This window comes from Callithrix jacchus, chromosome 7 (genome assembly GCF_049354715.1).
Source record: "Callithrix jacchus isolate 240 chromosome 7, calJac240_pri, whole genome shotgun sequence".
Lineage (NCBI taxonomy): Eukaryota > Metazoa > Chordata > Mammalia > Primates > Cebidae > Callithrix > Callithrix jacchus.
This window is the reverse complement of record NC_133508.1, coordinates 104,571,274-104,599,239: the sequence shown is the minus strand read 5'-3', so window position 1 is coordinate 104,599,239 and position 27,966 is coordinate 104,571,274. Positions and strand designations below refer to the sequence as shown.

The 27,966-nt window shown below is 39.5% G+C and overlaps 1 protein-coding gene across 2 annotated transcripts in view; it reads right to left on the bottom strand.

Moving 5' to 3' along the window:
- The window catches only part of IL12RB2 (interleukin 12 receptor subunit beta 2), a 91,113-nt gene that overhangs the window by 32,355 nt on the left and 30,792 nt on the right, over positions 1 to 27,966 (bottom strand). For both annotated transcript variants that reach the window (XM_002750936.6, XM_078333024.1), the window contains exon 9: positions 19,273 to 19,492. In XM_002750936.6, the coding sequence (XP_002750982.3) occupies positions 19,273 to 19,492 (220 nt within the window). The remainder of the gene's footprint in view (positions 1 to 19,272; positions 19,493 to 27,966) is intronic.

Here is a 27,966-nt window from a genome sequence, read left to right as displayed (position 1 = left end):
TGGCCATTGTAGTAGGTGTATAGTGATATCTCATTGTTGCTTTAATTTGCAATTCTCTAATAACATATGATGTCGATCATTTTACATGTTTATTTGCCATCTTCTTTGGTGAGGTGTCAGTTGCATCTTTTGCTCATTTTTGATTGGTTGTCCAATTTTCTTGTTAAGTTTTAAGTGTTCTTTGTATACTTGGGATAACAGTGCTTTACCAAGTATGTCTTTTGTAAATATTTTCTGTAGTCTGTGTCTTCTTCCTCTCTCGATAGTGTCTGTCACAGAGCAGACATTTTAAATTCTAATGAAGTTCAGCTTATCAATTCTTTCTTTCATAGATTGTGTCCTTGGTCTTGTATCTAAAAAGTCATCGCCATACCCAATGTCATCTACATTTTCTCCTATATTATCTTTTGAAAGTTATATAGTTTTTCACTTTATAGTTAGGTCTGTGATGCACTTTGAGTTAATTTATTGTGAAGAGTTAAGGTTTATGATTCATTTATTTTTGCATCTGAATGCCCAGTTGTTCCAGCACCATTTGCTGAAAAGACAATCTTTGTTCCGTGGTATTACCTTTGTTCATTTGTAAAGATCACTTGAATATAATTATGTTGGCCTATTTCTGGATTATCTATTCTATATAGTTGATTTATTTATCTGTTGTTTCACCAATACAGTGGGTGAGAGAAGACATCCTTGGTTTGTTCTTCATCTTAGTGGAAAAACTTCCAGTTTCTCACCAATAAATATGATGTTAGCTGTAGGGCTTTTGCAGATTTTTTTTTTATCAAGTACATGAAATTACCTTCGCTTCCTAGTTTGCCAAAAGTTTTTAATCATGAATTCATATTAGATTTTGTAAAATGCCTTTTTTGTTATCTATTGATATAATCATCTGATTTTCTTCTTTAGCCTGTTGATATAATGAATTGCATTAATTGATTTTTTCTTTTTCTTTTTTTTAATTAAAAAAATAGAGACAAGGTCTTGCTATGTTGCCCAGGCTGGTTTCAAACTCTTGGACTCAAGCAATCTACCCACCTCAGCCCCCCAAGGTGCTGGGATTACAGGCATAAGCCACCATGAGCAGTCACATTAATTGATTTTTAAATATTGAACCAGCCTTGCATACCTGGGGTAAATCCCATTACATCTTGATGTATAATTTTTTTTCATATATGGCTTGATTTGATTTGCTAATGTTTTGTTGAAGATTTTTGCATTTATGTTCATGTGAGATACTGGGCTGCAGTTTCTCTTCTTGTAATATTTTTAGTTTTGGTACTTGGGTAATGCTGGCCTAATAGAATGAGTTTGGAAGTGTTTTCTCTGGCTCTATCTTCTGGAAGAGATAGTAGATAATTAGTACGGTTTTTTTTTTCCTTAAATGTTTGGTAGACTTCACCAGTGAACTCATCTGAGGCTAGTTCCTTCTGCTTTGGAAAGTTATTAATTATTGATTCAATTTTGTTAATAGGTATAGACCTATTCAAATTGTCTATTTCTTTTTGTGTTAATTTTGGCAGATTGTGTCTTTCAATGAATTGGTCCATTTCATTTAGATTATCGAATTTGTGGGTATAGAGTTGTTCATAGTATTTAATTATTATCCTTTTGATGTCCACGAGATCAGTGATGATAGCCCCTTTTTATTTATGATATTGGTAATTTTCATCCTCTTTCTCTCTTGTTTTTAGTTAACTTGGCTAGAATTTTTTTTTTTTTTTTTTTTTGAAGAGGAGTCTTGCTCTATTGCCCAGGCTGGAGTGCAGTGGCACAATCTTGACTCACTGCAACATCTACCTCCTGGGTTCAAGTGATTCTTCTGCCTCAGCCTCATGAATAGCTGGGACTACAGGCACACAACACCACATCCAGGTAATTTTTTGTTTGTTTGTTTTTTTTAGTAGAGACAGGTTTCACCATGTTGGCCAGGATGGTCTTCATCTCTTGACCTCGTGACCCACCTGCCTTGGCCTTCCAAAGTGCTGAGATTACAGGCATGAGCCATGTGCCTGACCCCTGGCTAGAAATTTTATCAATTTTACTGATCTTTTTAAAGAATCAGCTTTTGGTTTCATTAATTATATTCCAGTTTTGAATTTCATTGATTTCTGCTCTAATTTTTATTATGATTTCTATTTGCTAAATTTGGGGTTGTTCAATTCCTTTTTTTTTTAGTTTCCTAAGGTGAAAGCTTAGATTATTGATTTTAGACCTCTCTTTTTTTCTAATGTATTCGTTCAATCTTATAAATTTTCCTCTAAGCACTGATTTGCTGCATTCCATAAATTCTGATGTTTTATATTTATTTTCATTTAGTTCAAAATATTTTAAAATTTTTCTTGAGACCTATTCTTTGACCAATGTGTTGTTTAGAAGTGTGTTGTTTAATATCTATTTTGGGATTTTACAGCTATCTTTCTGTATTGATTTCCAGTTTATTTCCCTTGTGGTCTGGAAGCAGACTTGCATGATATCTTTTTTTTTTAATTTGTTAAGGCATATTTTATGGCCTAGAATATGGTCAGTCTTGGTGAAGGTTCCACGTGAGCATGAGAAGAATGTGTATTATGCTGTTGTTAGATGAAGTTGGCTACAGATGTCAATTATGTTTAGTTGATGTCAACTATGTCTTTAATGATTTTCTGTCTGCAGCCTTTGTCCTGTCTGCGGGGTCTGTCCATTTCTGACACAGTGGTCTTGAAGTCTGACTGTGATAGTGGATTCATCTATTTCTCCTTGCAGTTCTGTCAGCTTTTTACTCATGCATTTCGATTGTTGTTAGGTCCATACACATTAAAGATTGTTATGTTTTCTTTGAGAGTAAGACTCCATTATCATTATGTAATGCTCTTCATTACCACTGATAACTTTCTCTGCTTTGAAGTCTGTTCTGTCTGAAATTAATACAGCTACTCCAGCTTCCTTTTGATTAACATTAACGTGGCATATCTTTCTCTATCCCTTTATATTTGCTCTATATGTGTCTATTTTAAAATTTATTTGTGTATTTATTGATTTATGTTTGAAACATAGTCTCCCGCTGTCTCGCTGGCTGGAGTGCAGCGGCGTGATCTCAGCTCACCGCAGCCTTCACCTCTTAGGTTCAGGTGATTCTCCTGCCTCAGCCTCCCAAGTAGCTGAGATTATAGGTGTGCCCCGCCATGCCCAGCTATTTTTTGTATTTTTAGGAGAGATAGAGTTTCACTATGTTAACCAGACTGGTCTTGAATTCCTGACCTCAAGTGATCCGCCCACCTCAGCCTCCCAAATTGCTGGGATTATAGGTGTGAGCCACTGTGCTGGCCCATATGTCTATATATTTAAAGTTGGTTTCTTATAGACAGCTAGAATTGGGTCTTATTTTTTATCTACTTTGACTTTGTTTTGTAATTGGTGTTTTTAGTCCGATGATGTTCAGGAAAACTTGATGGAGCTGCAGTAATGTGTACTACGTGTTACTGTTTTCTATTTGTTGCCTTTGTCATTTGTCCCTTGTTTTGTTTTTCATTCTTTTTCTGACATTTGTGATTTTAATTGATCAGTTTATATTATTCCATTTTCTGCTTTTTTTTAGTATGTTAGTTATATTCCTTTAAAATTTTTTTAGTGCTTTCTCTACTGTTTGCAATCTACATTTACAACTAATTCAAATTCCCTTTCAAATAACAACATACTGCTTCATGGGTAGCAGAAATACCTTAAAATAGCAAAAGAATCCAAATTCCTCCCTCCTATCCCTTGCTGGGATTCATTGCTGTCATTCATTTCACTTATATATAAGCATGCATAGGCATTTATAATACATAAACATATGTAATCAAATACATTGTTACCATTATTGTTTTGAATAAACTGCTACTTGTTTGATCAATTAAGAATAAGAATAATTAAAGTTTGCATTTTACCTTCACTTATTTCTTTGTGGATGTTCTTCCTTTTTCTATGTAGTTCCCAATATCTGACCTATCTCGTTTTCCTTCTCTCTGAAAAACTTCATTTCACATTTTTCTCTAGGCAGGTCTGCTGGCAACAAATTTCTTCAATTTTTGTCTGAAAAAGGTCCTTATTTTTCCCTCACTTTTGAAGGATAATTTCACAGGGTATAGACTGCTATGTTGGTGGGCTCTTTTCTCTCAATATCTTAAAGATTTTACTCTACTCTCTTCTTGCTTGCATGGTTTCTTTTTGAGACGGAGTCTAACTTTGTTGCCCAGGCTGGAGTGCAGTGGTATAATTTCAGCTCACTGCAACCTCCGCCTTCCAGGTTCAAGGGATTCTCCAGCCTCAGCCTCCTAAGTAGCTGGCATTACAAGGCTCATGCCACCATGCCCAGCTAATTTTTGTACTTTTATTAGACTCAGGGTTTCACCATGTTGGTCAGGCTGGTCTCGAATTCCTGACCTCAGGTGATCCACCTGCCTTGGCCTCCCAAAGTGCTGGGATTACAGGCGTGAGCCAGCGTGCCCGGCCTGAATGATTTCTTTGAAGAAGTTAGATGTCATTCTTATCTTTGCTCTCATATAAATAAGTTTTCTTTTTCCTGTGGCTTCTTTCAAGAGTTTTCTTTATCTTTGATTTTCTGCAGTTTGAATGATGTACATAGGTATAGTTTTTTTTTTGTGGCTGGAGAGTGGCATTTACCCTGTTTGATGTTCTTTAAGCTTCCTGGGTCTGCAGTTTGGTGTCTGACATTAATTTAAGAAATTCTCATTCATTATTGTTTCAAATATTTCTTTTCTTTCTTTTATTTTTTATTATCTTCTGGTATTTCCATTATGTGTACATTACATCTTTTGCAGTTTTCCCCCAGATTTCGTCTATGCTGTATGTTTTTTCAGTCTTTGTTCTCTTTGCTTTTCAGTTTTAGCAGTTTCTATTGACGTATCTTCAAGTTCAAAAACTCCTCCCCAGATATGTCTATTTCATGAATCACCCATCAAAGACATTCTTCATTTCTGTTACACTGTTTTTGATCTCTAACATTTCTTTTTTGATTCTTTCTTAGGAATCACATCTCTCTGATTACCTGTCCTTTGTTTTTTGCATGTTTTCTACTTTATCTATCAGAACCCTTAGCATATGAATCATAGTAGTTTTAAATTCCTGGTCCAAGAATTCCAACCTCCCTGACGTATCCAAGTGTGGTTCTGATGCTTGCTGTGTCTCAACAAACTGTTGTTTCGTTGTTGTTTTTGCCTTTTTGTATGCCCTACAATTTTTTCTTGTAAGGTGGATATAATTGACTGAGTAAAAGAATCCGCAGTAAATGGGCTTTAGTAATGTGGTAGAAAAGTGTGAGGGAGAGAAAGCATTCTATAACCCTATGATTAGATCCCAGTTTTTTTGTGAGCCTTTGCCCCTGGACTGGGAACTCCACAGTGCTTATCAGTTCTTCCCCTGCTTAAGTGGGATAGGATGGCTACAGGGAGCTGGAATGGGTATTTTCTTTCTCCCAACTAGAAGGCTAGAGGGGGTTGGATTGAGTATTTCCTTTCCCTCCACATAGAAGACCAGACCAGGATGGAATTGGATGTGTTCCTCTCCTCAGGTTAGTGAGGCTCTGATAAAACTCCAATAGTTTAGCCCTTTTAAAACAGTTTCTTTGGAGGGCAGGCAAAGTTAAGAACAGAATGCTCTGGTGTTTTTTTTTTTTTTTTAGACAGTCTTGCCCAGGCTGAAGTGCAGTGGTGTGATCTTGGTTCACTGCAACCTCTGCCTCCCCGGTTCAAGTGACTCTCTTGCCTTAGCCTCCCGGGTAGCTGGGATTACAGGTATACACCACCATGCCCAGATAATTTTTGTGTTTTCAGTAGAGATGGGGTTTCGCCAGGCTGGTCTCAAACTCTTGACCTCAAATGATCTGCCCACCTTGGCCTCCCAAAGTTCTGGGATTACAGATGTGAGTCACTGTGTTTGGCCAACTCTGATGTATTTTGTAACAGTTCCCTTTTCCCTTCCCCTGAGAGAAACATGAGGAATTTTTCTTATATTCACTGTGAGAACCTGGTGAAGCTCCCCTCTTTATTTTTGGTTTTGAGACAGTCTCACTCTGTCACCCAGGCTAGAGTGCAGTTTTGTCCTCTTAGCCCACCTCAACCTCCGCCTCCCAGGTTCAAGTGATTTTCCTGCCTCGGCCTTCCAAGTAGCTGAGATTACAGGCACGCACCACCACACCGACTAATTTTTGTATTTTTAGTAGAGATGGGGTTTTACCATGTTGGCCAGGCTGGTTTTGTACTCCTGACCTCTAGTGATCCGCCTGTCTTGGCCTCCCAAAATGTTGTTGGGATTACAGGTATAAGCCACCACGCCCAGCCCCTGCTCAAGTTCCTTAAGGTAAAACTCATAAAACTGTGAAGACCTCCTATGACTGATCCCCAGTGGAGATTTGAACTCTCAGATGTGTCTGTTCGGAGCCTCCAGCAGTTTGTGAGTTACAGTTCAGGTTTTCCTATCTCAGTGCTGGTTCCCATGAAGTTTTCTGCTTGGGGATTTTTGCTATGGTAATTCATGATTCTCTGTATTTGCTTGTCTATCCCTTCAATTTTCCAGCCAGTGGCTTGCCATACAGCCTCACTTTTCTCATAGGTCAAAGAAAAAGTGCTGATTTTCCAGTTTGTTGAGTTTTACTTGCTATTATGATAGAATGATGACCTCCAAGGTGCCTTAGATACTAGACTGGAAACTGAAAGTATGACCACTAATTTTTTTTTTTTTTCTTTCGAGATAGAATCTCACTCTGTTGCCCAGGCTGGTGTGCAATGTGTGATCTCAGCTCACTGAAACTGCCGCCTCCCAGGTTCAAGTGATTTTCCTGCCTCAGCCTCCTGAGTAGCTAGGATTGCAGGCACGTGCCATGCTGCCTGGCTAATTTTTGTATTTTTAGTAGAGACAGGGTTTTGCCATGTTGGCCAGGTTGGTCTTGAACTCCTGACCTCAAGTGATCCACCCATCTCAGCCTCCCAAAGTGCTGGGAGGCATGAGCCACTGTGCCTACCTCCACTAATTTTTAATACATGTGTTGAATTCAAATCTCTCATTATTCAGGTTATGTGTCAATGTTTATAAGTGATTTAGGCAATAACTTTTATTGTACTATCTTTATCTGGTTTTAATATCAAAGTTAAATTAGCTTTAGAAAATAGGTTGGACAGCTTTATTTATTTTATATTTTCCATAGCAACTTGAATTAACATTGAATTTGTAAACAATTTGGAACTGGGGCTTTTTGGAGGTCGGATTGTATGGAAATACATTTTTTATTCTTTTTTTTCTTCTTCTTTTTTGAGACAGAATCTTGCTCTGTCACCCAGGCTGGAGTTCAGTGGCATGATCTTGGCTCACTGCAATCTCTGCCTCCTGGGGTGAAGCCATTCTTATGCCTCAGCCTCCCGAGTCATTGGGACTACAGGCATGCACCACCATGCCTGGCTAATTTTTTGTATTTTGTAGAGACACGGTTTCACCATATTGGCCAGGCTAGTCTAGAATTCCTGACCTCAAATGATCTGCCTGCATTGGCCTCCCAAAGTCCTGGGATTATGGGCATGAGCCACTGCGCCTGGCCTAAGTTTTTAATTCTTATTTCAACTTCTTTAATAGTTATTATTTAAGTGGTTTGTTTGTTTCTTTGTTTTTTAGACAAAGTCTCGCTCTGTCGCCCAGGCTGGAGTGCAGTGGTGCCATCTCGGTTCCTTGGTTCAGGCAATTCTCTGCCTCAGCCTCCCCAGTAGCTGGGATTACAGGCACCCACCACTATGCCCAGCTAATTCTTGTATTTTTAGTAGAGATGGGGTTTCACCATCTTGGCCAGCCTGGTCTTGAACTCCTGACCTCAGGATCCACCCACCTGGGCCTCCCAAAAGGGCTGGGATTACAGATGTGAGCCACCACGCCTGGCCTATTTAAGTTTTAAAAATATTTTTGTGTCAATTTTACCTTAAAAAATTTTTGTCTGTGGGTTTAGTTCATCTAGGTTTTAAAGTTTACTTTTACTAGGGGAAAATATTCCTCTTGTTGTGCTTGGTATTTTATTTGCATCTTCTTTCTCTCTTTTATCCTAGTTGTGCTGATCAGAGGCTTATTTATTATATTAAGCTTTTAGCAAATGAACTTTAGGTTTTATCAATCATTTGTATTGGATTTTAAATATTGCTATTGCCTACTTTATTAATTTCTATCTTTACCTTTATTGTTTCCTTACATCTTGTTCCTCTGAATTTACTCTATTACCTAAGTTCTCTCTCATTTTAATTTTTTAATTTTAATTTTAATTAATTAATTAATTTTGAGATGGAGTCTTGCTCTTGTTGCCCAAGCTGGAGTACAGTGCCACAATCTCAGCCCACTGCAACCTCTGCCTCCTGGCTTCAAGAGATTCTCCTGCCTTAGCCTCCCAAGTAGCTAGGCCCACACCACCACACTCGGCTAATATTTGTATTTTTAGTAGAAATGGGGCTTCACCATGTTGGGAAAGCTGGTCTCGAACTTCTGACCTCAGGTGATCCACCTGTCTCGGCCTCCCAAAGTACTGGGATAATAGGTATCAGCCACTGTGCCCAACCAGTTCTCTTTCATTTTTAAATGATAGTTTAGCTGGATGAACATTTCCAGATTTAAAGTTATTTTCTTTCTTCTATTTGAATATATTACTTTATTACATTTTTATATGTTTTGTTATTGACATATCTAGTATCCTTCTGATTCTCGTTCCTTCATAGGTGATTTTCTTTTTTCCCTCTAAATATTGTTCTACTTTTTTCTTTGGCTTTAAGATCCTTACACTACAATAAAAGGAAAAGTGCTGTTGAGTTTAGCACTGTAGCCCTCTCAGGCCTTTCCACATGAGACCTTATGTCTTTCTTTCTTTCTGTAATATTCTTGATCACTAGTCTTCAAATATTTGTTCCCTTCCATTTTTTTCCTCTCCTCTCATTCCTTTTAGATGATTGATATAACTTCTATTTCTGTCCCTTTAGTGTTTTAATTTTTCTCATCTTTTAATCTCTTTACCCATTTTTAACACATTCTGGAAGAATTCCTCCCTGAGTCTTCCTCTCACTAATGTAATCTTCACATCAGTCCACTCTGCTATTCAACCCACTGGCTGAGTTAGTCGTTTCAATAACTAAACTTTTCTTGCGTCCTTTTAAATATATTGGAGTTTGTATGCTGGAAAAGATACATGTAATTGACCACTCTCAGACAAAGTAGAATACTATTCTAGCAAAATGTTCAAAGTACATTAAGCCCTAATATGAAATGATGTTTGAAGAATGCAGTGCAACTGGAGTTTAAGAGATGGAAACAACTAAATGAATTTGTTTTCTAAAAAGACAAAGTATATTAGAAACTTCAAAGGTTAAAAAAAAACAATTTTGCTAGCCTCTATTATTTGTTGCTATAAAATACTGAAGTCATTTTCTTTAATGGCCCTTTGAGGTTATTCTAATAAAACATGCTTTTTTTCCTTTTCTTTTTTCTTGAGACAGAGTTTCACTCTGTCACACAGGCTGGAGTGAAGTGGCATGATCTTGGCTCACTGCAACCTCCACTTTCTAGGTTCAAACAATTCTCATGCCTCAGCATCCTGAATAGCTGGGATTATAGGCATGTACCATTATACTCAGCTAATTTTTGTATATATATATATATATATATATTTTTTTTTTTTTTTAATAAAGACAGGGTTTTGCCATGTTGGCCAGGTTGGTCTCAAACTCCTGGCACCAAGTGATCTGCCTATCTTGGCCTCCAAAGTGCTAGAATTACAGGCATGAGTCACCACACTTGGGCTAAAACATGCATATTTAAGAGTGAATAAGCAATCTGTTTAAGTTCACATAAAAAACTCCTAAACATTCCATCTGACTCTGTCTGGGTTTTCTTCATAACTACCTGTTTCTGATTCATGTTTGGTATTCTCTCTTATCTTTCTAAGGACACTTTTTAAATTTATTCTAATCTTTTGTACTATCTGTTGGATTAGTTCTGTTTCCTGTGATACTGGTTTGTTGCCTGTCATTCCTAGGGCTTGTGGTCTTCACATTTGTCCTGATATTTTCTTTTGGGATCATGTTTTATTTTCTTTGATTGGTCAACAACCTTGGCTTCTCTTTTTCTATGGGGAGAGGAGTCTAAGTTCAGCTGTAGCTCATGGTCCTCCACGTATGTTTAGGGTAGGGAGGAGGGGCTTTTCAGCTGGAAAGCTCCAGTCAGAGATCCTGCAGTGATACAACCTGAGCTCTTCCTGTCCCCAGGTGCCCCTTAGGCATACATGTACCTCCAGAATCAAACTAGTACCTCTATGGTAGGGACTGCTTTTCATGAGGGAATTCGGCTACTATTCTTGTTTGAAACTGCCAGGCCCATGGGATGGGTAGCAGGAAAAAGTGCTGATGGCCCAGCCAGCTCACAGGTACCCTGCTGCTGGCTCTCCTCCCCAGTGGGCTTCCAGGGATTCCTTGACAGTGTCTCTGCTCTGCTCTCCAGAATTTCCTACCCCATCAGGGAGATACCTGGGCAGTGATCACCACAGGACAACAAGGAAAAGAATAAAAAACAAGCAGAAAGCTCCCTTGGTCCTCCTGGCTTTGTCACTCTTCCCCACCAGGGGGAACTCAGCCATCCATACCCTACCTCTCAGCAGCATCTTCAGGGCCAGGTTTGGTGGTAGAGCCTGTAGACTCTGTCCTGGCCATCTTGTCAGGAATTGGAATTCCCAGCAATGGTTCCTTCGCTTCACTTGCCTTGGTATTTGATGTCCTGGTTATGCTATGGGCTTTTTGTTTTTTGTTGTTTTTGAGGATAAAATGTACTCTTTCAGCAAGTATTTATTGAATACTATGGTCTGCAAGATCCTTTGCCAAGTATTGAGGTAAAATAGCCAAAGAGCCTTTCTAACCACTGCTTTCTCTGGAATTAGCTAAGCAAATCAACTTGGCATTGCCGAGGGTTTGTCAGTCTCTGAGTCACCACACTTGCCAGGAACCAACCTAGAATTTCTTCTTTCATGATGTTTGCTGGGCGTGTTCTCTCCTTTAAAAGTCTGCTAACAACGCACCTTCTTCCTGTCACCTTTCAAAATTATTTCTTCAGCCTCAATCATTTCATGTCCATTTTCACTGAGAGCTTCTATATGAATTTATAAAGTTCGTAAGGCATTTGGAAAAAGTCCTCACCCAAGGCTGGTCTGGTTTTCCGTGTAGTTCTGCCACTATTGGATGTATGATCTTGGCTCAGTTACTTCGCCTTCTAGGGCCCCAGTCTCTGCCACCTCTATGAGCCTGTTTATGACTGTATTGGCTTCTGACTCTTCCTATAGTTTCAAGAGCTCTTGAGTAGAAGAGCTGGGTCTTTGAAATATTTAATAGATTTTACTTATTGATTGGTAGGTTTAGCACACATTCCTTTTTTTCTTTTTCTTTTTCTTTCTTTCTTTCTTTTTTTTTTTTTTTTGAGACAGGTTCTCTCACTCTATTGCCCAGGCTGAAGTGCAGTATGATCTTGGCTCACTGCAACCTTCACCTCCCAGGTTCAAGAGATTCTTCTGCCTCAGCCTCTTGCGTGGCTGAAACTATAGGCACACACTACCATGCCTACCAAACCCTCTATTTAATAGAGACAGGGTTTCACTGTGCTGGCTAGGCTGGTTTTGAACTCATGGCCTCAAGTGATCTGCCCACTCAGCCTCCCAAAGTGCTGGGATTACAAGTATGAGCCACCGTGCTTGGCTCCTGCCTTTTTTTTTTTTTTCCTTAGATAATGCCTTGCTCTGAAGTACAGTGGCATGATCGTGGCTCACTAACTCCTGGGGTCAAGCCTCTAACTCCTGGGGTCAAGCAATCCTCCTGCCTCAGCCTCCCAAGTAGCTGAGAAAATTACATGCTAGCCACCATGCCTGGCTAGCATGTAATTTTTATCATAAGCTAACAAAATCACTCTTGTGCCTCTTGATGTACAATGCTGTGACAGGTGCTTTTTACAATAAATTTGTCTCTTGCCTCTCAAAGTTAACATAAATCAGCCTAAATAATGTTGATGCATTATTTTATCCTTTTCTTTTTTAAAGCTTTCCAGGGTCCAACTAAAAAATCTCAAAGTTTATTTTAAGTCAGAAAGACAATTCAGAATTTTGACCATAGGACGGCCTGCCAAAGATGCCATTCCTTTGATCGCACTCTCCAACTCTCTACTTTGTCCTGTACTTGTTCTATATTTTCTCTTTCTTAAATCAGCATTTTCCTTTATGATAAAAAACAACCACATAATATTAATTTATACAAAATTATTCCCTTTTTAAAATTTTTCTTACCAATTTTTATTTTCTAATTACTGCTATATTTTTACCATGTTTTCATTTTCTTCTTAAATCTATATTCTGAAAGACTTTGACCTTTAAATTGTAAAATATTATTTTTCACCAAAAAGAAATCCTTTTTATGCCTTTTAAATATTTTTTACAGTCATAAACACACATTATCTTTTGATGCACATCATTTATATTTATATATTTATATTCATGTTTTACCATTCAGCAACCTTAATTTTTAAAAAGCAATTTGAACTGTGGCAATTATCAGTTTTTATAGATGAGAACCGTTTTATAATTTTAGAAACATATTTCCTCATGATATAATTTTTAATGTGCTTTAATAGAACTTAATGTATTTATTTATTTATTTATTTTTTCTAGAGAACCTCACAATATTTTTTTTTTTTTCTTTTTTGGATTGGAGGTTTCAGTGGGATGGGAGAATCACAAGGAATCGTGTTCAGAGGAATGTATTGAGTAGAGGTGAGGAACTAGGATGTTGAAAAGTAAAAAAAGGAGAGAAGGAGAGGAAGAAAGAGGAAGAAAAAGAGGGAGAGAGAACAGGAATATTGCTTCATTCTAAAAATGGGTATTAATAATGGCTGATCAATATTTTGTGTATTTAAAATTGAGAACTCTATAAATATTTATTGAGTTTACTTGTTCCGGATCTGAGTTGAAGTCCTGGATATCCTTATTAATTTTCTGTCTCGTTGAGTCTAAATCTCGTTATGGGTCTTATGTATCTGGGTATTAAGATCTCTTATTGTTGCATTGATCCTTTTACCACTGTATCTTTGTTGCTTTGAAATCTATTTTATCAAATGTGAGAATTGCAACTCCTGCTTTTTGTTTATTTATTTATTTTTGCTCTCCATTTGGTTGGTAAATTTTTCTCCAACCCTTTGTTTTGAGTCTTTGTGTATCTTTGGATATACCGTTAGGCTTTGGCTGTATCTTTTGATTGGGGGATTTAGTCGATTTAAATTTAGGGTTACTGCCATTTGATGTTAACTGGCTATTTTATCCATTCGTTGATGTAAATTCTTCTTTATGTTGATGCTCTTTACTTTTTGGTATATTTTTAGAAAGGCTCATACTGGTTGTTCCTTTCTATGTATAATGCTTCTTTCAGAAGTTCTCGTAAAGCAGGCCTGGTGGTAATAAAATCTCTGAGTACTTGCTTGTTCATAAAAGATTTTATTTTTCCTTCAATTGTGAAGCTTAGTTTGGCAGGATATGAGATTCTAGGCTGAAAGTTCTGTTCTTTAAGTATGTTGAATATTGGCCCCCACTCTCTTCTGGCTTGTAGGGTTTCTGCTGAGAGATCTGCTGTAAGTCTAATAGGCTTCCCTTTATGGGTAACCTGGCCTTTCTCTCTGGCTGCCCTTAGTATTTTCTCCTTTGTTTCGATCCTGGTGAATCTAACAATTATGTGCCTTGGGGTTGCTCTTCTTGAGGAATATCTTTGTGGTGTTCTCTGTATTACCTGGGGTTGAATAGTGTCCTGCTTTGCTAGATTGGGAAAATTTTCCTGGATAATATCCTGAAAAGTATTTTCCAGCTTGGATTCATTCTCTCCATCACATTCAGGTACACCAATCAAACATAGATTGGGTCTTTTCACATAGTCCCATATTTCTTGGAGACTTTGCTCATTCCTTTTCATCCTTTTTTCTCTATTCTTGTCTTGTTGTTTTATTTCATTAAGTTGGTCTTCGACCTCTGATATCCTTTCTTCTGCTTGATCCATTCTGCTATTTAAACTTGTGCATATTTCACTAAGTTCTCATGTTGTATTTTTCAACTCTGTTAGTTCATTTATATTCCTATCTATGTTGTCTATTCTTTTCAGCATTTTGTCAAACCTTTTTTCAAAGTTCTTAGTTTCTTTACATTGGGTTAGAACAAGTTCTTTTAATTCCCAGAAGTTTCTTATCATCCACCTTCTGAAGCCTACTTCAGATAATGGAACACAGTCCTTTTCCATCAGGGCTTGTTCCATTGCTGATGAGGAACTGCAATCCACTGTAGAGAAAGAGGGGTTCTGATTTTGGGTATGCTCGGCCTTCTTAGGCTGGTTTTTTCCCTTTATTATAAATTTTATAAATTTTCCCTTTATTATAAAAATTTTATAAATTATTTTATCCTTTTCTTAAAAGAAAGATGCATATGTAAATGGTATGAATGCATTCTGAAAGAGGAGGAGGCCCAAAGTCCTGTTCTTCTACCTCTACAGACCATTCAGAGCATGTGTGAGACAAAGTCCTCAAAGACAGGACCATACAGTTTGCCAGTTTGCTCTCCAGGTCCTTCTGGGACACACAACTACTTGTACAGAATGGCTCAGGTGTGATCTTAGGAGAGGCAAGAGACCCTTGAGATTCCAGCACTTCTAAGACCCTCTTCCTATAGCTCGACTCTAAAGAATTGCCTCATGTCCCTCCTTCCCTTCCCACATGATCTATACATCAATCCCATTCTTACCATTTCGTGACCAATGGTCCTCTGTCCACTCTCAGAGGATAAATTGTTTCTCTTGCCTCTCTGGGTCACTGGCTCCTCATCATCTCCCATCTCCCCAGGGACTTTATTATAATCCTCGTGCCTGCACACCTGCTCTCCTTCACCTGGCTAACACCACTTTCTCTCTCCATACTTGGTAAGCATGCCGCCACCCCTCCTGGCCTCCCTTCCAAGTGCATGTTTTGGCTTTTCTCTGTTCTTAGAGCCCCCATGCATACCTCCAACCTTACGCTTATTCTACTGTACTGCACTTGTTTATATGTCTGACCCTCCTCCTTGACTAAATATAAGTTGAGGACCTCGACTGTATCTTTTACCTACAGGCGGATTCCAATTGTCTTATATAGTAGATGCTCAAAAATGACTGTTGAATGAATAAAGTAGAAGTGAACTCTAACATGATGAATGTGGCATTTGAGAAGTTGTTACCAAATCTAACTAACGAACCTGGAATGGGACCATAGCATTCATGAGATTTAAAACCTCAAGACCCATCTACAGTGACGTTTGAAGAAATAAGTCATTTCATTTTAAAAACAGCAGAATAGAACCACAGAATTCACTTTAAAGGTTACATATACAGTACTTAGCTACTGAAGAACAAATTTTTAAATATAAAATGCAAAAGGGAAGAAAAATAACTTGTAATTCCAGATGTAGAGTGATCTCTGTTAACATTTCCATCTATATTCAACTAGACTTTCTTTATAACCCTTCAAAAAATATGTGCTCATGTAAATGTTTATGTATTCATTTGCTTTTGAGACAGAGTCTCACTTTGTCACCCAGGCTGGAGTGCCGGGCACGATCACAGCTCACTGCAATCTCAACCTCCGGCCTCAAGAAATCTTTCCACCTCATCCTCCCAAGTAGCTGGGACCACAGGTGTGAGCCACCACACCTGACTAAACTACTACTACTACTACTTCTTCTTCTTCTTCTTCTTCCTCTTCTCCTTCTTCTTCCTCTTCCTCTTCTTCTTCTTTTTCTTCTTCTTGTTAATTTTTTTTTGAGCTAGAATTTCCCTCTTGTTGCCCAGGCTGGAGAGCAGTGGTGCAATCTCAGCTCACCACAACCTCCGCCTCCTGGGTTCAAGTGATTCTCCTGCCTCAGCATCCAGAGTAGCTGGGATTACAGGCATGTGTCACTAGGCCTGGCTAATTTTGTATTTTCAGTAGAGATGGGGTTTCTCTTATGTTGGTTAGGCTGGTCTCAAACTCCCAATGTCAGGTGATCTGCCTGCCTCAGCCTCCCAAAGTGCTGGGATTATAGGCATGAGCCACTGTGCCTGACCCTAATCTTTTTATTTTTTTGTATCTTTTTCCATATATTGGCCAGGCTGGTCTCAAAATTCTGGGCTCAAGCAATTCTCTCACCTAGGCCTCCCAAAGTGCTGGGATTAGAGCTGTGAGCCACTGCACTGGGTGTAAATATATATTTAAAATGGCATAATCTCATATACACTTTTAAAATCTTACCTTTTTACTTGTAATGTATATCTGTCCATGTGAATAAAAACATAGCTATAACATCCCTTTATTGTTGGTATAAAATTAAGGCAGGTGAGGGTCATGATGAGTTTAATCAGTCCATTCTTTACTCTTATACACTTAGGTTGTTTATGATGTTTCACTATTTCAAACAATTTTTCAGCAAATATCTTTGTACTTATATTTTTAAGCACTTATCCTATGATATGCTCAGTATACATTTCTAAGGCTAAAATTTCCTGGTCAAAAGATACAAGTTGCCCAGGTGTGGTGGTTCATGCCTGTAATCCCAGCACTTTGGGAGGCTGAGGCGGGCAGATCACCTGAGGTCAGGAGTTCAAGAACAGCCTGATCAATATGGTGAAACCCTGTCTCTATAAAAAATACAAAAATTAGCCTGGTGTGGTGGCAGGCGCGCTTGTAATCCCACCTACTCTGGAGGCTGAGACAGGAGAATTGCTTGAAAATGGGAGGCAGGAGGTTGCAGTTAGCTGAGATCGTGCCACTGCACTCCAGCCAGGGTGACAGAGCGAGACTCTATCCCCCCCCAAAAAAAGTGAAAGATACAAGTTTACATTTAAAGTTTGTTACATATTGCCAGTTGCTCTCCAGTAAGTTGTACCAATTTACACACTAGCAGTATACAAGAGTATCATTTTCCCCACACCATCACCAACATAGGGTATGCTCATTCTACCTACTCTTTCTCATCTGATTTGGTTTCTCAGGTTTTCTCAAAATTTGTATCTCATTGATTGCTGATAAACATATTTTCATATCTTTATTGCTCCTTTTATACTTTTTTTGAGTTGCCTGTTTATATTCCCTAGTCTCATATATTTGAAAAAGTTATATAAATAGATATATACATAAATATATAGATATATAGAAATCAACCCTCCCTCTGCTAAAAATGTGACATACAGTTTTTTTACATTGCTATTTGTATTTTAAAGCTTTATTTATGGTGGCTTTTAAAAAACCTATTTTCTATGCATGAAGTCAAAGTGTTTTTCTCTTTAGTTAATACTTTTTTTCCTTCAAGGTTCCTGCTTTAGGTGTCTTCCCTACATGAGATAGAGATTACCAGTTGCCTACAAACACCTTCTCCTCATCATTTTTAGCAAGGGAACATTGCTGCCTTAGTATATTTTTGAGCCTCCTTTGCAGCTGGGTGTGATCAGGTTACCAGTAGGCTGATGAATGCAAGTGTTGTTGTGAGACCTGGGGTGAAGCTCCTTAAGAGTAAGGGCTGAGCCCTTCTTTTCCTTTTCTGCTGTCTAGAAGGAAATAGCTAGAGCCTTGGCAGCCATCTTGGACCATTTCCATCATGAGGATGAAAGCCAGACTTGGCAGAGGGAACAGAAAGAAGGAGCCTAGAGTCCCAATGGCATCATGGCGCTGTCACACCAGACCTATGCTGTCTACCTCTGGACTTCTCTTTTTTTGAGAGATTAAATAAGTTCCTATAGTCGGGCCTTTGGTAAGAACAACCCTAATTCCAAGAGAAATTCCTAACTCATACATCAACCCAAGGTTATATGCATATAATATATATACTGTTTACTTGTATATATATATATACACACATTAATATTTACCTGTATTTTCTTCTAAGTATTTTATCTACTACTTTATCTCTATGTGTACAGATATATGACTGAAAAGATATATAACCAAGATTTAACAGTGTATATTATATAATAGTATTTTGGTAGAGACTTTTTCAAAATGAAGATTACTAAACCCACTGGTAGATAAATCATTATACTGAATTTTAAGGACGGATCTAATTATAGAGTTTTACTCTGTTAGGCATTTTTTGAAGTTAGGCCAATGAACCTGATATGGAATTCTTTCATAATACAGATCTTGAGAAATAGGATTAATATCAATTTCCTTGCCTAATCATGAGCTTTTATCCTGAGAAATTAATTTTCAGAGAATTTGACTATAAAATGTGAGACTCTATATCTAGTTGGGAATTTTTTGATAAAAGTAATTGGATACATGTCTAAACTTGTACAATAAAGGGCGATGGTAAAACACAATTTTACTATAGTTTAGAGTCAGAATTTCAATATTATTGGTTATATTTATTTGTTTTTCATGAAGTGGACGAGGGTCTCACTGTGAGGCCTAGACTGGCATGGAACTCCTGGGCTTAAGCAACCCTCCCCACTCATGCTCCTGAGTAGCTGGGACTATAGGTACACACCACCATGCCCAGCTTTGGTTTTAAAATAGGTTTTGACTGTAGGTGTAAAATGTTTTCTAAAACTTAACAACATGTATTATTCCTGCTTCTATAAAAGTTGGTCAGGTATTGGTGTTCAATTTAATGTAACTACTACTTCCTTAACTACAATGTATTAAATACCTGCTATGTATTAATATTTAGTTTCAAAATGACCTACGAGACAGGTAATATAATTCCTATTTTAGAGAGGAGGCACTGAAGCTCAGAGGTGTTCATTCACTTGTCCAAGGCTACTCATAGGCTGATTGGGGGAAAAAAAAGCCTCTGAAAGGCTTAGTATATTTTTGAGCCTCCTTTGCAGCTGGGTGTGATCAGGTTACCAGTAGGCTGATGAATGCAAGTGTTGTTGTGAGACCCGGGGTGAAGCTCCTTAAGAGTAAGGGCTGAGCCCTTCTTTTCCTTTTCTGCTGTCTAGAAGGAAATAGCTAGAGCCTTGGCAGCCATCTTGGACCATTTCCATCATGAGGATGAAAGCCAGACTTGGCAGAGGGAACAGAAAGAAGGAGCCTAGAGTCCCAATGGCATCATGGCGCTGTCAAAACTTAACAACATGTATTATTGACTCCAAAGTCTGAACTCCTAGCTACTCATTTTTGGCCCTGGGTTGGGCCTGCAGGACTTAAGAGATGAGTAAGACACAGTTTTCCACAGGCAATATCAAAGAAAAAATTAGAACTTACCTGCCCCACAGAGGTTTGTTATGTTAACACGAGTGGGCCGAGAACTGCCTTTTGAATTTGCTGCAGACACAGCCACAGTCCAATTTCCAGTTCTAGGAATGACTGTGGACCAGAAGGTGTGTCCTGTGATGTTCTGTATCATGGCTTTCCCGCCTGTCAGTTCCTGCAAGATCACCTCATAGTGGAGAATTTTTCCTCTTGCCTCTGAGACACTCAGATTCTGTAACAAGACACATTTATTCACTGTCTACTCCCAGACAAGATCTCTGATACTCTGTGCCTGGACCTCATGGGTCCAGATGTAGCAGGCAGCTACACCGAGTGACCTTCTTATTCATATCATCTCAAGTGCCCCGTTACACACATTTATGCAACACCCACCCTTCTCTCCCTGCCATTTAGGAAATAAAAAACTCACTTAATGTTTTTAAAGATAATTCTTAAGAACACATTGATTTTCCTTTTTTGCTTTAAAATGAAACTTACTAATAATAGACAACTTGGTCACATCCAATAGAACAAGTGTAGAATCTCAACTCAGAAGATCTAGATTTGAGTACCAGCTCCACTGATAACACAGCCCAACGGCAAGGCACGCAGCCCCTGAGTCTCCATTTCTAAATTTGTAGATCACACATGCACAGATAACCTTTTCTACAGAAAGTGCACTGCTGCTCAAGACATCAAACAGAAGATTTTCAAGAGCTAAACTAGTAAAATTTTCACTTGCTGAATTGAATTAGCCATCTGTACTGGGAAACTGAGACTCTGTTCATAAACGTGTGTCTAACAACTTTTGGAACTGCAAAAATTTCAATTGAGATCATTTGGGAGCAATCCCAGAAAGTAAGCAGAGAACTAATTATTTGTATTATAACCCTGTTTTGACAAGGACCATGGGAAACAGAAGCATAGAATACGAAGAGTTGCCAAGTCTAGCACTGGTAGTTGCCGTCCATGCGTAATGCAAGGAGAGGAAGGCTTGCTCACCAGACTTAAGCACTACAGTTTTCTTGGCAAGGCTGTCCCTTCCATGAGTGGGGACCTCCAGCTGCCTTTGCTGAAAGACACCCTGTAGTCAGCAAATGCCCTTTGCTTGGGTCCCTTGTTCACCAAGCACTCTTCTAATAATTTGGTTTCCTATGTCGTTTATCTGTCAGGAAAGGCTGGGCTAACATGAACATCTGGTTCACAGAAGTGAATAAATTGGCCTTCTGATTATAATTTGGCTTCTGAAACAAGTAGCATACTGGGAGAGAAGGTTCCAATCTGCTGACTCAAGCTTTCTGGTTGGCCCCACAGCTGCATTTTTTGCTGAAATTAATCCATGAGCATCTAGTTTTTTATATTTCCATTTCTGGAAGCTTGGTTAATGCAGGTCCATTCTGGTGACCTTCTGGATCCAAAAGGCCCAAAACTAGATCTTAAACCATGGTCAGTGCCCCAGGAGGATGCCACGTTGCTGTGGGCGTTTGTGTGGACATCCTGCCCTTCTCTAAAGTCAGCTTTTCAAACGTCTGTCACAGCTGATCTCAGGCCTGTTGTATGGATTAGAATAAGCAAGTGCTTTTTAGAGTATGATGTTCTAAACTATTATTATTAAATATGCCCTTTGTCAGAGGAGAAAAACAATACATGAAAGCAGATTCTGGTGAAGGAAGGCCATCCCCTCAGCGATCTCTCACTCCATCCTTCCCTATCTGTCTCTTCTGCAAGTCCAGAGATAGGACTGTTACTCCACTCACACCCCAAGTTTTCCAGCTCTAAAGTACTTCCCAAGAGTTATCTGAGCTCACAAAAGTCTTCTTTCTGGCCAGGGACCCAAGAGGCTTTAGTCCTGCTCTAACATTGCAAAGCAGTCTTCATCACCTTGCTCTCACTGTCCTTCATAGACCTCCCAGAAATCTCATTTAATACAATAGTGAAGTGCTGAAGAAAGGGGTGAAATGTCATCTTGGATCCAATGACTGTGCACAGTGATTGCTATGAAAATCTAGCCGATCACAGCAAGCTAGTAAATAGGGGTGTGGCTCTGAAGGATCACGAAGATTTCCACAGGGCATGGACCCAGACTCTTACATTTTCCCTTTTGCACCTCATATTTTAGAGTTGAAAATATCAGTGAAAAGGTGGGAGTGGGATGGAAGTAGTTGGAGAAGTAAACATGGTATCCCATGGGTTAGGCTGATATAAGATGTAGAACTCAGGTTTTGGAACGAGGATTATCCTTTCTTAGGTAATTGGTCTCCTTAACCAAACTGAAAAACAAGCCTAACTGGTCCAACAGGGTCCATGGGACAAAAACTTCAATGAGCCAATAGGAAAACAGATATTTAGCCACTTAGTCTCCTGAGCAACTGAAAACAGTATAATCAGTTCAGGTTTTTTTTTTTGTTTTTTTTTTTAAGGCAACATAAAGTTTGCAAATGGTGTATGTAGTCCATCTCTCCTGGAATATGCCTTGCCCTGATGGAAGGGAATATCAAGGAACCCTCCAAACTGGAAGTAAGTCTACAGATTAACAGTTAATTCAATGACTCATTTTATAAGTGGGAAAACTGGCTCAGGGACATGAAGTGACTTGCTCAAGGCCATGGACAGATGAAGAAGGTAGGCACAGAATCCAGAGTTCTCGACTTCTAGGCCTGTGTTCCCTCTGTTATGATGTTGCTCCCTATATAGACAAGCCGGAAACAGTGAACTGGCAGGTGTGGGCAGCTGCGTTTGATAGTCGAAATACCCAGCCACCCTTCCAGCCAAAAATTGCAAAGCAACTTCTCTACTTGTGAGGTTTGATACATTCTGACATGCAGCACCAACAGTCAGCATGAGTTCATCAGTTTGGGGAGGGTGGAGACGGAGAATCCCTTTTTTTCTAGAGCTAGCAGGTTCTGACTCACAGGAGACAAGCTCAGAACTGCAGATAGGAGGAGCCTACCGACTCTTCCCAGACCAACTTATTTGTATGCTGGTGCTGTTGGTTTGGGTGAGTGATAAAGGAGAGACCAACATTTATTGGGCCATACCGTGAGCCAGGAGCTTTATGTTCAATGTTGCATTTAGCTCTTATAACTCTCCATTCTGATGAGGATGTTGAAGCTTGGGGAAGTTAAGGAACTGTTTCAAATAGTCCCCACAGAAAAGTCCTGTAAGATTTTAGAGTGCCCTCTGGTGGATGTGAGAGAGGTGCACGCTCTCCAGAACGTGCCTGGTATCCCTGGGAGTGTCTCCAAGACAAGACCTGCAATGTCTTGTACCTTCCCTGGCAGTGCTGAGAATGGGTCTCAGGCCAGCGTTCCTACTGTCATTGTCACCTTCTCCTATTGGTAAGAGTATGCTACAAAGGAACCACTGTCCCATTGCCTCTCTCCTTCAGTTTTCTTTCTGCTCTGTCCTGTGGAAAAGGATTTAAACTTCTTACGGAAAGCTTTTCGGACTTAGCTTTGTCTGAGAACTGAAGAGTGAACAGCTCTCTCAGTAAACCTACTGTAAGAATTCTGCTGCCTGAAAAAGCTTTCAGCATTAAAAAATATGGTAAATCAAAGCCATGGCAGGACAAAATCCAGCACATTTCAGAATGCAATGCATCTTCTTTTATTTTTAATTAAAGATCTATTAGAGGAGGGGTGTCTCCATGAATTGATACAACATTTCCTTTTAAGATTTTTAAAAAAGTACTGATTTGTCATAAAGCAATATTCGACTTCTGAACTTCCCTGATGCAAATAATCAAGAAAAAAACTGTCAGCGCTTAGCCTATATCAAAGAGGGCCTATAATTTAGACCTTAGAATGCTAGGGGAATCTGAACGCTATTAACCACAGCTTCTCTTTCTTTTGATTTTGGCTTTGGAATACTGCTGACTTTGATTTTTTCTTATTAGAACAGATCTTTTGCTTTCTTGCTCTACCACATGGCAGCTGTATGACCTTGGGCAAATTATTTTCCCTCTTTGAGCCTCAGTGCCATTATCTATAAAATGTAGGCTTATTGGAGCCTTCAATGAGTTAAGGGAGGTAAACTGCTTTAAAGAGTGCTGGCACATGTTAAGACTCTTGGCGACTTCCCTTCTCTCAGTTACTCTAAAGTAATATAGACATCATCATGACTGGCACTTTTGCTGATATACTTACATGACTCTTCTACCAGTCTGTGAAGAGCTAGGTTACCTTGACTCCTGGCTTACTCTCCAGTTCTGTATGGAAGTCTCACCAATGCCATTTGGTTGGTTACAAAATACATGTAATGTGAGCTTTTTGGGGGCATCTTGATTTTAGAACTCATGACTGCCTTCTGCAACTCCAGTCCAAAATGAAGAACTGATTCAAAAGACAACCCTCAACCATGCACAGTGGCTCACACCTGTAATCCCAGCACTTCGGGAGGCCAAGGTGGGCAAATCACTTGAAGTAAGGAGTTCAAGACCAGCCCGGCCAATATGGTGAAACCCCTTTTCTACTTAAAATACAAAAACTAGCTGGGCATGATGGTGTATGCCTGTAATTACAGCTACTCAGGAGGCTGAGGTGGAAGAATTGCTTGAACCCAGGAGGCAGAGGTTGCAGTGAGCTAAGATGGCACCACTGCACTCCAACCTGGGTGACAGAGTGAGAACCTGTCTCAAAAAAAAAAAAAAGAAGACAACTTTCACTCAAATGTCTTTTTTTAAAAAAGACATTTTAAAAAACACTTCATTGAAATTGTCTATCTCAGGATCTATTTTCCCACTAGCACCCTCAATGTCATGCACAATGTTTGCCTCATAACAATAACTTTTCACAACGATCTCACTGATCTTCACAACACCTTCATGTGATCTGCACTTTACTCATGAGTAAAATAAGGACAGAGAGTATATAAGTATTTTGCCCAAGAACACCTGGTCAGTAAGTAGTGAAGCTGGAACTTGAACCCAGGTGGCACAGCTCTGCCAAGAGGTGAGCTCTTAACTGCTGCAGCGTGCTAGCACTTCCTAGATACTCCCCAGTGTTCTGCTATACTGAGCTGATTTAATTGATAGACCTCTCCGATAGGCATAATGATTTCTATTTTGTTTGGCAGCTGGAAAAACAGAATAATAAGAGAAACTTTCATGAAAGCAAAACTTTAAAATGCCCTTCCCATCTCTGCTTTCTATCTTCTCTTGATTCTTGGCTACCTACTCTCTTGTGTTTCGCACTGGCCACATTCTGCTATCCAACCCAAATTCCCTACTTCCAGCTGGCGTAACATGTGTGACTAGTAAGCAAGGAAAAGCAGCCCTTTCTTTCTGAAAATATCTTTGGCAAAGCTGTGCCAGCCGGTGATGGGCCAGGATTGGGAAGGGGGAGATAGAGTTGAATATTACAACAAAACAATCTAAATTGTACCATCTGCTGCTTTTGTATTTAAATATTGATTCTGAGATTGGATAGCTCCTACAATTATATAAATGCCCCAAGCGCGAGGCAGCTAATCCTCACTATGGATTTACAATAGACCGTTGTCCTACATTAATATAAATCAGGTCCCAAATAATACTTTCCACTTTTAATACGTTTTTCATATGGGGAGGCCAAAGAATTTATCACTTCGGTGCAATGTGATATAGGTTGGAATATTCTTTATATCAAAGAGAAATGCAAGGAGAAAGAGACAAACCAAATGTGCTGAATCAGCTGTTCCTTTCACAGCAGTCGCTCTGAGGCTGTGCCGTAAATTGGTATACGGGGCTTGCTATCATCTCTTTCTTTCTATCTTCTGTGGTTTGAGGGTAGCTGTTTGTCAAAATGAATTACCCCATATAACAAATAAAAAACATCAAATCTTTTCCCCACTTTTGTTACCAAGAGTTTTCTTTCTTTTTTTTTCTCAAAATGGAGTCTCACACTGTTGTCCAGGCTGGAGTGCAGTGGCACGATCTCTGCTCACTGCAACCTCTGCTTTCCAGGTTTAAGCAATTCTCCTGCCTCAGCCTCCCAAATAGTTGGATTTACAGGTGTACACCACCATGCCCAGCTAATTTTTTTGTATTTTTAGTAGAGACAGGGTTTCACCAAGTTGGCCAGGCTGGTCTTGAACTCCTGACCTCAGGTGATCCACCCACCTCAGCCTCCCGAAGTGCTGAGGTTACAGGCGTGAGCCCTAGGCTTGGCCTGAGATTTCTTAACTCTCTCTGTATTGCTCTCAGAACACAGGAGCTGCACTGTTAAATGTGGGAGGGAGCCCCTAGCTGCAGGAAGCCAGGGAGCTCTTGAAACATAGCTCCAAACCAGGATGTGCTACTCTCTGGAGGCTGAACTCTTAACCAGTGTGCCCTTATTGGCACTGAGTAGACACACCAGTTTTTGAAGACTTAGTAGGATAAAAAGGTTATAAAATATCTAAATAATTTAAAAAATTGAATACATGGTGAAATGACAATATTTTGGATCTACTGGGTTAGATAAAATGTATTATTAGACGGAGAGCCATGGCTCATGCCTGTAATCCCAGCACTTTGGGAGTCCAAGGCGGGTGGATCACTTGAAGCCAGGAGTTTGAGACCAGCCTGGCCAACATGGCAAAATATTTTCTTTACTAAAAATACAAAAATTAGCCAGTCATGGTAGTGCATGCCTGTAATCCTAGTAACATGGGAGGCTGAGGCTTCTGAATCACTAGAACTTAGGAGGCAGAGGTTGCAGTGAGCTGAGATTACACCACTGCACTGCAGCCTGGGCAACAGAGGGAGCCTCCATCTCAAAGAAAAATTATTAAAATTAATTTCACCTGTTTCTTTTTACATTTTAAAATTTGGCTATATAAAAATTTTTAATCATGCATATGGCTCAGGTTTGTGGCTTGCTTCTATTTCGATGGAACAGTGCTTCACTAAAGTAATCCTTTCCATACCAAATCCATAGAAAGGGCCCTCTCTGATTGCTCACCACTCCCCGACTCCACTGGGTGAGCCCAACCATCATCCCTTCAGCTGAACCTGGAACTGCCCCCTAACACCCAAGTGTCCTCAGCATCCTGCTCCTACTCCTGTCCTCTTGCTGGACTGCAAGCTCCAGGACACGAGGACTGGATTTTGTCTTATTCACTTTCATATCCCAGCTACACACGAGCTTTCATCTATTTGCTTGAATGAATGAATGAGCTTAACATGAATGTTTCTCTTCCAGACTCATGACCTCAAACAAATTTCAGAAAGTTTGTTATTTGCTATGATCAAGATAATGAGAGGACACTCAATAAATTATAGAAAGGTTCATGTGGCTTTTACCTGGTTCTTATATCTTTTTCATATACATAGGAAAGGTGGTTTTCTTAGAAGATACATGATGTTTTAATTAGAAAAGAAGTATGTTGGAATCATGGACTGAGATGCTTAATTAAAGCAAAGGACACAAATTAAAACAGTATAGGAGAGGAGAAAGGAAGTTTGAGGGAGAGAATTGCTAAAAGCCCCCTTTTGTAAAGGGGTCTAATCCTGGGGCTGTTTGTGACCAAGCAACATTTTTTGCTTTTATTGCATTTGTGGTTTTAACAATACTCAGGTGTCTTTGTTTCACTTCATAGATTAGGCTGTACTTTTTGGCTTCAACATTGAAAGTATTTGTCCTCTTAAAAATATCTGTGGGCCAGGTGTGGTGGCTCACACCTGTAGTCCCAGCATTTTGGGAGGTTGAGGTGGTCAGATTGCTTGAACCCAGGAGTGTGTGATCAGCCTGGGCAACATGGTGAAACCCTGTCTCTGTGACAAACAAAGATTAGCTGGGCATGGTGAGGCGGGTCTGTAGTCCTAGCCACTCAGGAGGCTGAGGTGGAAGGATCACTTGAGCACAGGAGGTGAAGGCTGCAGTGAGTAGAGATTGTGCCACTGCACTCCACCCTGAGAGACCTATCTCAAACAAACAAACAAAAAAGCTAGATTTTAAAAAGTAGTACAAGATATTTTTGAGAAAATGGTACTTTTAGGAGAAACTACGGCATGGGAAAAGGAATGACAAACCATAACGAAGCAAAGGTCTCCTTCACCAACACCCTCACACACTGACACCTGCTCCATTCATACACACACACACACACATTCACAGCCTCCTCACATACACCCATCCTCCCACACCTTCCACACACACACATCCTTACACTCACATCCATTCACACCCACACTTCCCCACTCCCACCCCCAACCCGGGGGCTGTGCCTGTCAACATAGAGTTGTTCTCCTCTAATGTCAACATCCTTCAAAAGTGAAAGGTCGTCTCACATTTCCCCATATGTAAAAGAAACGTGCTCTCACTTTGTTCACAGGCAAATGGGGTTTTACTTAGGGCTTCCTTTGATGCCAAGACATGAAATTCTCTTCCTTGCAGTGGTGGGTGTTTCTTACATTTGGTTTCCCAGAGTTGCTCAAATTAAAAAAAAACCACAAAACCCACCACACATGTCCTTGCTCCCTTTCTGCAGTGAGATATGACTTGGGCCCTATCACAAAGCGATCTGGCTGCAGAGCTTTCCTGCTAGCCTAACATTTAGTCCCTTGTACACGGGCACTCCCTTGACTTCCCAAGCCGGCATGAGGAATCCCTGTTAGAGGCTGGGATGAGAGCGGACTCAAATCACCTGAAATCCCCTCATTGGAAATCACCTCTTAACACTTGAGTTTCTGTATTTTAAAATGTGGAGTGAGACTACATGCCAGTTAAATCCTTTGGCTCTAGAGGT